Source organism: Prunus persica, chromosome G1 (genome assembly GCF_000346465.2).
Source record: "Prunus persica cultivar Lovell chromosome G1, Prunus_persica_NCBIv2, whole genome shotgun sequence".
NCBI classification, from domain to species: Eukaryota; Viridiplantae; Streptophyta; class Magnoliopsida; order Rosales; family Rosaceae; genus Prunus; species Prunus persica.
The window spans coordinates 15,890,974-15,903,491 of record NC_034009.1 but is presented as its reverse complement, the minus strand read 5'-3'; the positions used below and the strand labels follow the sequence as shown (position 1 = coordinate 15,903,491).

Genomic DNA, 12,518 nt, shown 5'->3' with positions numbered 1-12,518 from the left:
CATCCGTAGGAAACGAAATCATGTCAATAAAATTTAAGACAATAGTGGTGTTTGGATTGAAGCTCCTCTTATGGGCAATGTCTTTGTTGATACCTTTAGGAAACGTTTTACACAGTCTGACCCTCTTGCTACCTCTAATATCCAGGACTTCATTAACATTATTGAACCATGTATTTCTAGTGAGAACAACCTTAAACTTATGGTTGATGTGTCTGAAATGGAAGTGTTTGAGGCTGTTAAAAGCATCAGTGCTCTCAAAGCTCCGGGCCCTGATGGTTTACATGCAATTTTTTTACATCAATTTTGGGCTAAAACTAAGCATCTGCTTATTCTTCTAGTCAAGGATTTCTTCTTGAACAACCTTCCTCTTAACCCTATTAACCACACTAATATTGCTCTTATTCCTAAGATTGACAATCCGGAGGTTGTTGATCACTTTAGACCTATTGGTCTTTGTAATGTAATTTACAAGATCATTACTGAAATCATCATTACTAGACTGAGGCCTATCCTAACTAAATGTATCTCTCTTAATCAAGGTGCTTTTGCCCCTGGAAGATCCATTTTTGATAACATCTTAATTGCTCATGAATTATTTAGCGACTTTAAGAGGAAAAAAGGCTCTTGTGGTGCAATGGCTCTCAAATTAGACCTTGAGAAAGCTTACGACCTTCTCGATTGGAACTACATAACAGCTTGCTTACTCAAATTTGGTTTCAGTGCCAACTAGTGCCATAGAATTATGAATTGTATTTCCACAACCTCTTTCTCGATTCTTCTTACTGGCAACCCAGAGGGTTTTTCGGTCCTTTCAAGAGGTATTAGACAGGGGGATCCCTTATCTCCTTATCTCTTTATTATCTTCATGGAGCCACTTATCAGGCATCTCAATAAGTTAGCCATGTCCACTCGGACTCAAGTTGGCTTACTATCCTCCCCTTATGGTCATAGAATTTCTAATTTAGTCTTTGCTGATGACTGCTAATTTAGTCCACGCATGTGGCTGCTAGAAAATTTTTTACAATCCTTGTGGTTTTCTCTAAAGCCTCGGGCCAGCGTATAAACTTCCACAAATCCACAAATTATTTTTTCCCCAGAGTCCATACCAATGTCAAAAAAAATATTAGCACTATTTTACAGGTTCAACACAGAACTACAATTGGTAAATACTTAGGTATCCACAATATTATTTTTTGGAAAGACCCTCAAAATGCTAGAGAGTTAATTGACAAAATCCGTTCAAAGTTTGCTGGGTGGAAAGCAAACACCCTTTCTAGAGCTGGAAAATTAACCCTCATTAAATCCAATGTTTCTGGTATGCCTAATCAATTGATGTCTTAAAGAGATGAACAAATGCTACAGAACCTTCTTCTAGGGTAAGGACGATACCCCTCTTATTGCTTGGAAGGATGTTTGCATGTCAAAAGACCTTGGTGGCCTTGGTGTCAAACAGGCTAATCAATTTAATCTTGCTGCTTTAGGAAAGCTGAGGTGGAAGTGCATTACCGACCAATCAAATTGGTGGGTCAAGATTGTTACTCCAAAGTATTTAAGACATGATAAATTTTTTACTCCTGAAGAAAAAATCTATTCACTCTATTGCTTGGAAGTGTATTTTGGATACCAAATAGGTTTTGTACAAAGGTCTGCGGTGGGTGGTGGGAAATAGTGGTTCTATTCCTTTCTAGACGTCCTAATGAGTTTTGCCTTTCCTACTCTTGCACCTCATTCTTGAGCACCAAAGAGGCCCTTTGGGCCATGGGCTTTCAGCGCAAGTTTGTTGGGAGCTTGGTCTTCCGTTATCAGTTTGTTTCCTCTTTTATTTCGACCTCTTTGAGCATTCTTGCCCTAGGGGCTTTGTTTTGTAATTCCCTTTCTGTATTAAAAAAAACACATGTAGATTTATTTTGGATAAAATCAGGAGAAATTGAGAAGAGCGATTCGAAGATAGAGTTAGAAGACAGAAAGGGATTATAAGAAGAAGTAGAAGAAACCATGTTTGATGTATTTCCCCAAACATTTTTCTTTGTTTTTCCTTTTACTGTATGTGTTAATTTATTAGTCATTGGATCGGTAAAAGAGTGATGTGTCAAGCTACAATGAAAATCTAAGCTGCATGATGGCATGATGACATCCACCACCTCATTGAAAGTTTAATTTCAAAACCTCCTTCGACAGGCTTCAGCTAGAATCCACGCAGGCAAAAAAAAATGCAATAGTTGACAAAAAAAAAAGAAGCTGAATCAAAATAAAACGACGACACAAAATGTTATAGAATGCAAAAATAAAATAAGCACCATAATTGAGGAGTAAAACGTATTTAACAGACAAGAAAAGCCAAAAATCAAAATAACATTTATAAGAGCATCTCTAATGGAGAGATCAAATTCGAGAATCTAAAGCCACATTTACATCTCGATATGCATTTTTTGTAGATGTAAATATTTTTCTTTTTAATTTTGTAGGTCGGCCCGTGGTTTTGGAACTCACAAGTAAGTAACAAAGCTTTGTCAGGGAAGTGGGTCAATGTGGGATTTTTATTTTAACGTGGATGACCAGTTTTGACTTATTTAGACACATACATTGAATCTCTTAAGCAAATGGTCGACTCACCTTTGAAGAACAGTCCAACAATTATTAAGATTGATAGTGATTTTTCCTTCATCTTAACCCTTACTTTCTATTTGTCCAATGTTTGACTGCCACGTCAGCACCCACAATACAATATAGCATTATATTTGAGCACTGATAAATTTTGTCACCTACTTTGGTCACTGCCCAATCAGATGAATCGAATTTCACGGGTGAAAGTAGTGGCCCTGCACGTGCATGGTTTAATTCGTACACGAATATTTTAATTTATTATTGTATAAAAATGAGTTGTCTTTTGCCTTGATAATGGCATTAATTGAACCACAGAGCATAGACTTAGTGTTAATTAATTGCCTTTCCCAGGTCCTGCAGGAGTTCCTAGCCAATCAGAACTTGTCTTTGTGTAAACTCAGACGAATAGAAACACAGTACTTTCCTAACATTTTCAATAGGCTTAATTATTTTGGTGCTCTTGAAAATATGATCGAATCTCATATTATTCTAGGTAAGTTAAACCCATTTTAGCTCCTTGACCTATATTTTTTGTCCCACGTTGTCACACATTGTGAGGTCTGTTAAATATGTTGATGTTGGGATAAAGAAAATTCATTGTTTTAGTGAACTGTCTACCATGTAAGTTTCGTATGTGAAAAAACAAAATTTTATTTTAAAAAATAAATTTAGGGATTATAATATAAATGATCTTTTTTTATTTTTTAAAAAAATCAATCTATTTCCTTTTTTCTCTCTCTATGCCACCTCACCTATCTCATTTCGCTTTATTGACGAACTTAATGGTGGCGAGTAAAGTGAGGTAGAAAACATATGAGAATTAACCATACATTTAGGGGCACCAAAGCAATTGAGCCTATATGCATCGGTTTATTTATTTATTAAAAAAAATACCAAAGGGAAACAATTGTACTATCTATGGGTCATTCCTTGCATTCGCATAGAGATCATTGGGTTTATGATACAACGCTCCATGTTGTATTAAACTAACCTCAGTGGCCTCACGTGTGGAGATTGAGTTGATCAAGATCGTGGTAATAGTTTGTGCTCCAAGATGATTAACAACTGTGATTAGAGTTGTACCATCTAGTGGAGACGAAGAGTGGAAAGTAAGTCTATTGTAATAGCAAGGGCACAAAGACAATACTAGCTTCTAGTATGTGTTTATAGGAAGTTGAGTTTGGGTTTGTGCTAGAAAATCGGCTTTACACGAGCCAAATCGCTTCTAAATGCTTGATGAAAACTATTTTTGAACAAATGTACCCAATACTCATTTAATTATTTTTCCTTGGTATTTGAATCCTTTTTCTCTTTGAATATCTCTTAATTGAGCAGTCCGTGTGACTTCAAATGAAAACTGCAAATGCAAAGCGAAGCTAGAGAGAGCTAAGGGTGGGTATGGTCCAGATGAGATCTGTTTCACTGCAAAATCGTGGCTGAACCAATTAGCCTAAAATCAATATAAATAAATAAATAAATAAACAAGTAAACTGTTCGGTTCGGTTTAAGTCGATTTACAAAAGCTCAAAATCAAAATAAATCAAACAATATACAGTACGATTCAATTTTAAACTGTTTGACTTTTTTTTGGTCAAAACCAAACTAAACCAGTAATTACAATTTAGATTGACCGGTTTTATTGATTCGGCCGGATTGATGCCCAACCCTAAAAAGAGCTAAGAAGGAAAAAAAAAAAAAAACAAAAAAAAGGTTGGCGCAAGTGTACTAAAACTCACCACTCTGATTAAAATGGTGACGTTAAAATACTCCCGTCACCCGCAGGTGAGCTAAGTACTCCTCTTAGAACTTTCCCCAACAAGCCTCCTTCCTCAAAGCCCCTCCTTTCCAAAATAAACTAACTTCCCTTTTCTCCCTCTCACTCTAAAAACTCAAACACCAGAAGCTGAGTTCAGAGCTGCTTCATACAACAAATGTATCCCTCAACCTCATCCTCCTCATCCCAAAATCCCATGGGCCCAGGCCCAAGTGCAACCGGGCTGACCCGCTACGGCTCCGCCCCGGGCTCCCTCCTAACCTCGGCCGTCGATTCCGTCATCGGCGCCGTCGCAGACCGCGAATTCTCAGCCCTCCGATCGCAGCCCCACCTCGGCCACTACTTCTCTGGCGACGGCCACGGCGACGACTCCTCTCTCACCAGCTCCGAGTCAACCTTCAAAGTCAACTCATCCAACGGTGGCACGGACGCAACCAAGCCATTGATCCGATCGTACGGCCTGAATGAGATGGCGAACGCGATTGGATCTCCTACTTCTTCTTCTTCTTGCTCTTCGCCGTCAGCCCTGGTTCGCCAGAGAAGCTCTCCAGCTGGCTTCCTCAGCCATCTCACCGCTCCTGATAACAATGGTACGCCGCCCTTTCGCTTCTTTTTTTCCTCTACTTTTGTTTGTTAAATCACGGTTTTGTCCTTAGTGGGTGGAGTTGTTGTGTGGTTGTGCATCGGGGGTAGTTTTGGAATTTTAACTGGGTCGATGGGAATGGACGTGGACTGTGAAATGAATTGACTCAAATGGCCGTTGAAGTTCGTTTATATTACGAAAATAGCATTCCTTAATCGTTATCCAATAATATAATATTCGTAAATCAACCAATGAAAAAGAAGGATTTTTGGTATATTTATTCACCTGGCCAACACCAACCTACCAATCACGTGTAAGCGTGGTCTGCTTAGGTGTCTTTTTCATTACTTTATTTATATCTCTAATTTTAGTTTTTTTTAACAAATTATAATTTTGGGATAGGTCATGTTGAAGGATGATGACGTTTGTGGAATTGTTATGTGTTATTTATTTATCTGTTGTTGAAATGTGATTATTATTATGTTTGGAAAATTTATAATGAAGATGTGGGGAGAAGTGGGTTTGCTTAGATGAACCGTGTATACATTCTAGTCGCCATCTTTATATTGAAGAAATGGTTTTAATCACAAGTGGTCCGTGAACGTTTTAGAAGTTCTCATTTTAGTTTTCAAATTCTCAAATTAATCAAGGTGGTCTTTCATCTTTTGATCGACACATTCATTCGGTCTCCAGTGTCACATTCCGATACATCTTTTTATTAAAATTGGTCATGTGTCATCAGGTACCAATTTTAAAGGTGTATTTTGTCAAAATATAGCTCCTCCACCTAGGACTAGGGATATATCAATGAGCTATACTTTAGTAAATTAGCTTTTAATTGTTTTGGCTACCATATATTACCTACTTAGTAAATGATTTCTCAAGTTCGAATTTAGAGAAAATGTAAAAAAAACTTCAAATCATACTCCCTATCCAACTCCTAAAATAAAAATACCCTTAAGAGAGAGAAAGGGTCCTCATCATTAATCAGTACTATTTTTATATTATTATTATTAATTTTTTATAGCATTTTAAAAATATTAATACTTTATTCCTAGGTAACTACTAGTCTTAGGGTTGTAAATGAGCAGAGCCCAGTTTAGTACCAAGGTTCTCAAGCTCGGCTCGGGTATATTACTCGAGCTCAAGGGTCAAGCTCGAACAAAGCTCATAAACGTATGTTCAAGCTTGGTTCGAATGGTTTTCTCAAACTCAATCTCGACTCGCTTCGACTTGTCTAGGCTCGTTAGCGGCAAATACAAACAAATATAATAATCTAAACATAACAAAGAAAAGATGGATGATATTAATAGTGAATGAGTACATGCACAACTCAAAATAATAAATCTAGTAGCTTGCGAAGGATGTAAACTTGGCGAGTTTGAATCGTTTGGAATTAACTAAATCAAAATAACATTTAGACTTAACTTTTTATGACATCTTTTATTTTAATTATAAGATTCAAATGTCTAACCTTTATGAGCTAAGCTTTAATGAACAAGCCGAGCTTGAACCGAACTCGAGCTATCTCATAAAAAGAATGAGCTACTCACAAGCATTATGAACCGATATACCAAAGCTCAAGCTCAGCTCATTCTTTTAACGACGTCAATATCTTGTTTGATGTCAGCTTGTTTTTTCGACAAACCGGCCTCAAACGAAAGTGCTTCATAACCTTTTGAATTCTCCATTAAACTGTATTCATGCTATTCTAGAATCTAACATGTTGTTGATATTACTTGAACAAATGACATGGTTAGCATCTTCATGGTCACGATTAGGATGATTATGATCAAATGTGTTTAAAGATCATATTTCATTTTTGACAATGTGAATAGGAGGATTTTCTGTTACAAGGGGAGCTGGAATCTATAGCTCACAAGGTGGCACTAATGGCGGCCATGGACATGGAGTAACGAGGTTAAAGTCTCAGTTGAGCTTCACTGGGCAAGATTCTCTTTCTCAAATATCTGAAGTAAGTGAAAATGCCATGGAAGGTGTTAGCTCCAACAATGGCCACCATAGGGCCATGCATTCTTATCCCACTACTAGCTTTGGGATGGAATCCTGGGATAATACCAATTCTATTGTCTTTTCGGCTCCACCAAGCAAACGAGCTAAAAATATGGATGGTGACTTATTTAACTGCCTCAATGCTTTAGAATCTCAGGTACTTCAATTTAAGTAATTGTTTTAGGTCCTTTAGATCTGCATCAATTATTAGTCTAATGAACCAACATGCCCTTCCAATTTTTTATTTATAATAACTCGAAAGTGCATTATACGTATCAAACCAAAGAGAGGAAAATGGTAAAATTGAAGGGGCTTACATTATATAAGCATCATTAACTCATTAGACATGGAGGATTACTCACTTTAATTTCAAGTGTCTGGATTATGGAGAGTAGCAATTTTTATGTTTAATAATTTGTTTCGTTGTCCATTTCAGTTTAGCCTTCCCCAGACATCTTTAGAAATGGCTACAGTAGAGAAGCTACTGCACATCCCTGAGGATTCTGTTCCTTGCAAAATTCGGGCAAAACGTGGCTGCGCAACTCATCCCAGAAGCATAGCGGAGAGGGTTAGTAAACATTGAAGAGATATTATAATTATTCACATCATGCCTAACTACAAGATATTTTACTGAGTTTTATTCCCTTGTTGTTTTGGGGCCTTGAGTGGTAAGAAATATGAAATTATTGTTATCAATTCTGCTTTAATACATTTGTACATAACAATTCCTAATAAGTGAGGTGTCCTCTGGGAACTGATACTCGTAGTTAAGAGAAAAATAACCATTGCTCGGAATATTAAAGTTTCAGACACAGTGAATAATGTTAAAGGGCTGAATGTGATGGTTGGTCTTCCACTTAAAATTAATTGTTCAGAGATGGAATAAGAGCCAAGAACCATTTCTCTTTTGTACTTTTGGTAATGTTTTCCCCTAGCCAAGCGCAGTTGAGGTTCTTTACTAGTGTGAGTCAGAATTAGGATAAAGTTAGGACAGAATAGTGTTTATTCGTGTCACAGTATTGCCAAAGTGTTGTACCTTCGAGTCATTAGTGATAACGGGATTCATTCAAATAATAGGATATTGGAAAACAGAGTAAGATAATAGATAGAACAGGTTCCTACGAACATTAATTGACTAATCGACGGTTGACAGAATGCCCATGGAACAGTGTGTTTACATGATCCATCTTCAGATAAATTTCTCATCGTATTGATTTAAACTGAAAAACCATGTTAAGTACTACTTATACAAATTATATGATACAAATAAGTCATTCTTTTTCCTTGTTTGTTTCCATTGGGAGAGAGGGGAGTGGGGGTTAAATGAGAGGTTGAAAAGAAATTGTAAATGAAGGAAGCAGTCAGTATAGACGTCTAATAGTTGAAGCCATCCATATATGCTACTGGGGAACTAGTTCATAAGTTTCAATGTTTTACCCTAAGCCTCAGCTAAAGACTTCGATAGTGACTATTTTGTCTTGTAGATAAACATGTCATATCTCACAACTTGTAGAGAAATGACGGCTTGAAATTGTTTGTTTGTATCTAGTTTATGTTTATTTAATATGTCCTTCTGACTTGTATCGTTTGTTTATATGTACAGGAGAGAAGAACTAGAATAAGCGGGAAGTTGAAGAAACTACAAGACCTTGTTCCAAACATGGATAAGGTGATAACCGATGGCTCTTATAAATATGGATTGGTGAAGGTTACTGGAAACATATATTTAGTCTTGACATATAATTTCCGTAAATCACATTATTCTGCATTTTCACTTTATTCAAAAGCATTTTTAATTTTATGTATTTTTTCCGGATAAAAATTATATAGATGCATTAGAAGAAAACAAAACCTATCTGTATACAAAGTCTCTTAAGGTAGCATCCACTATAAGGTTACACCAACCCTAACATCCTATTCATTGATTACTTAAAAAACTATTGATCTTTCCTAAACACTAGAAAACTCACCGTCAAATGACTACTTACAGAAAACACTAGGAACATAACTACCATCTACAAAACCTAATAGAATATAACTTGAACAGAACAAATAAAAGATAATCAAACTAAACCCCAAGTAAACTAGAACCCACGCCGAGTTGGCTAGCGCGCCCCCTAGGCTTGGAAATCTTTGTCTGCTCCTGCATCAAAGTTAGAAGTAGCAAAAGTGTAAATTATTAAGTTTTTAATCTGCTCACAGTAGATTTATAGTTTGTACAAGATGATCGAAAATGAAAATAACATATGACATATTCTTTAATCCTCGGATATCTTCCGGTTGCTATGTGAGCAACAATTTTGCTTTAACATTTAAATGGACGAGTAACTCTGTTATTCAATTTTATTTGGCAAGGAGAGAGCCCATCCATGTTCGTATGTTCTAGCTTGAGTGTTCATATGGAGAAAACTGTGCTGAGCATTTACTGAAACTTTATGATGCCCGATTATGAAACATATCTCTTAATGCTAATAAACTTTTATCCCTGTATCATTGCAGCAAACAAGCTATGCGGACATGTTGGACTTGGCTGTACAACATATCAAAGGCCTTCAAAATCAAGTCGAGGTTTGTGAATTGTTAACTCAAAAAGTTTGCCAATCCAACAATTCCTACTTGCATATTTTGCCCTAATGTTATAAATAATATTATGTCTTCATCAGCATCTCTATATTTTAGAACCTTGATATTGGTCGATCTTAACACTAGGGTCCCTCCAAAAAAGTAACGTTTGCTGCAATCATTGTTTTCTTTTTCTTTGACAAAGTAACATTGCCTTTGTCAAAAATTTAGTAGAAAAGATGAATGAAAGACGATTTCTTGTTTAACATTTATTTTAATTTCCCCCCTCTCACAGGATCTTCACAAGGATCTTGATAATTGCACTTGTGGCTGCAAACCAAACACATAATGTTCCCCAAGCTTGTAAGCAATTGCAGAGGTCCTAAGTTAAAGGGGACAAGAAGGGGGCGGCAGCAACTGAAGCTAGACTATTTTTGTTGCATGACCAGCAGGTTAGACTTCATATTTTTGAAGTAGAAAAGTAGATTCAAACATCTGGGACAGAAATTGTCCTTTGCATATTTTGTAGTGATTCCAATCTCCACGTGTTTTTGAAGAAAAATTGTATATATATTGAAGCAACCGTAGTTCGTAGCTCATCAGAGAAATTGACTTTGTTTCTTTCACTGAATGAATATTATGTATTTTACAGTTCATTTTCTCCATGTTTTTTCTTGATTTTCAATTTCCTTAAGTTTTGAGTTCTAAATGGGATGCTGATATTTACATTTAATAATGATTGTTCTATGATTTTTTCTTCTTCTTCTAGTATAGTAAGAATATCATTTCCATGACGTGAACAAACACTAGTGTTGTACATTGCAAATTATTTCGAGCGACCTAGGGAAACAGTAGTATAGTAAGACTTATAGTTTTTCTTGCCTCCAATCCGGGCATGTGTTTATCTCTCGTATTACGTACAAGTCATGTGGTAAGCATACATTTGTAGTCTACATTCATAACTAATCTTATTTAAATCTCCAATTTCTGTCACTTTTGTGTGGCGGGGTATCTATGTGCGAGTTTTTGCTCTCCATAAGCCACCTCATTAAATTTAATCGAATAGTTTAAAGTTGACACATCATTCTTAAAACAAAAGCCCTAAAAGTAAAGTTGGGCATTTGAAGTCATAACCCGAGCAAAAAAGCTCCCCTCTCTTTTCTTCTCTTCATCTGGTGCGAAGCCATTGCCACAACCACCTTTGTTCTCGCCAAACTAAATCAACCTACCCAGTTTCTAGGTGAACTGACTGTTGTCGGTTATAAGCCTCGTCGGCTCAGCGTCAGTCTCTGAAAAGTGTAAAACTGACGAGGTTGGTTTGGTTGCCCAACCTAGTAACCTACCTAAAAGCATCACATTAATGGTTTTTGTTTTTGTTTTTGATACAACCACCTTCCCAGCTCGTTGATCAATATAAGTTAAGAGAAGCAATTGAGGCTATGAAACGCAACATAACAGTTTAGCATATCAAATACATAATGACAGTCCAACATAAAAACCAACAATGTAGCATATGAGAAAATACGCAACTTTGAACCATCTCTAGTCTACTTGACTCTAGCAAAATCCCACCCAAACGAGAAGAGCTATGCTTCTTTCCAAGTTCAAGGCTTACCTCACTCAAACGAGAAGAGCTATCCTTCTTTCCAAGTTCAAGGCCCCTTGTCCATGGGATTGGCACCAAAAAGAAAAGAGAAAAAAAGAAACTTATGAAATCACAGTGAAGACTTCAAGTAAAACCACAGATTCGACCAAGATCGAAGCATAAGGTCTTATTAGTATTAGCAAGCCTTGCCAATAAAATGAGAAGGAAATTAAAGTAGCCAAAGGTGAGAATGTCTTCCAATGACCCACAAGAGAGGGTTATTGCAGCACTTGTTTACCCTTTGTATCGTATGATTAGTGTGGGAGCAAATTTCCCCCACGAGAATATTCGGTTCGAAAGATTCCCCTTCTTCTTCGCCGCCTTTCTCCCTGCAAAATAGAACAAATAAGAGGACCACATTCGGGAGGTGTTGGCCAAAGGCCCTCCGATGCCTAAATTAATTCAATTGAATTGTATAGAAAACAATAGCTAATAGGGTACGGAGATATGTTTATGGTGTAAACCGGGCGGCCGGAGCCTTATGTAAAAGAGAGAGAGAAAAGAGGTGGCTAGGGTTTGAGAGAAATTTTCTGCAGAGTTTTAGTAGAGATTTTTAGACGTACCTCAACCCGTGTGTGTGACCATCTTTTTATAGTGGTCTTGGAGGCTAGGGTTTCAGAAGAATAATTCCGTAGATGGAAGGGAATTATTCCTCCCCTATTTGGATTTGATTTGATTAATTAGGGATTTGATTTACCCTAGGTATCAAATCATATCCTATTTTAATTAGGTAACTTCTCATTTAATTGGAAATTGTGGCAGGAATCAAATCAATTCTCAACCTAATGAGGTAACGTTCAATTTAATTGGGTAGTAACTCCCAACTAGGTTGATTAATTCTCAGTCAAATAATCCCCGAATGGAAGGAATTATTTGACCTAGGGTCTGATTTCACTACTACAAAAAGTGAAAAAGACGACCAGAAAACAACGACGGTCTAAGTGAAAACCGTCGTGGTTTATAAAAAGACGACGGTTCTAAAAACACCGTCGTGTAATACAACCTTAGACAACTAAAAAATGGAGTTTCAAATGGCTGTTCAAAAACAACGACGTACATAATTAAACAACGACGTACATAATTAAACAACCGACGTCTATTTGAAACAGATTTCCGCAGTGTAAAATCAATGCCAACAAAGAACGGCAGAAGTTATGAATCGACCGACGTAGAAAGTAAAGACGACGATTTCAATAAAAACTGCCGTTTTTACTCATAAAATAACACGACGAGGTTTTCGTATAAGACGCCGTATAATTACAAACAAATCCACGGCTTTAAAATACAAAATATCGCCGTATTAAATTAATTTACAACGACGGAAAATATAAATATAT

At 36.7% G+C, this 12,518-nt stretch overlaps 1 protein-coding gene across 1 annotated transcript; it reads left to right on the top strand.

Annotated features, from left to right (window-relative positions):
- Positions 4,140–10,245, top strand: LOC18793177 (transcription factor bHLH128). The gene is made up of 6 exons (XM_007226886.2): positions 4,140–4,968; positions 6,800–7,131; positions 7,411–7,542; positions 8,578–8,643; positions 9,474–9,542; positions 9,832–10,245. The coding sequence occupies exons 1-6, from the start codon at positions 4,536–4,538 to the stop codon at positions 9,883–9,885; spliced, it is 1,086 nt and encodes a 361-aa protein (XP_007226948.2). The 5' UTR covers positions 4,140–4,535; the 3' UTR covers positions 9,886–10,245.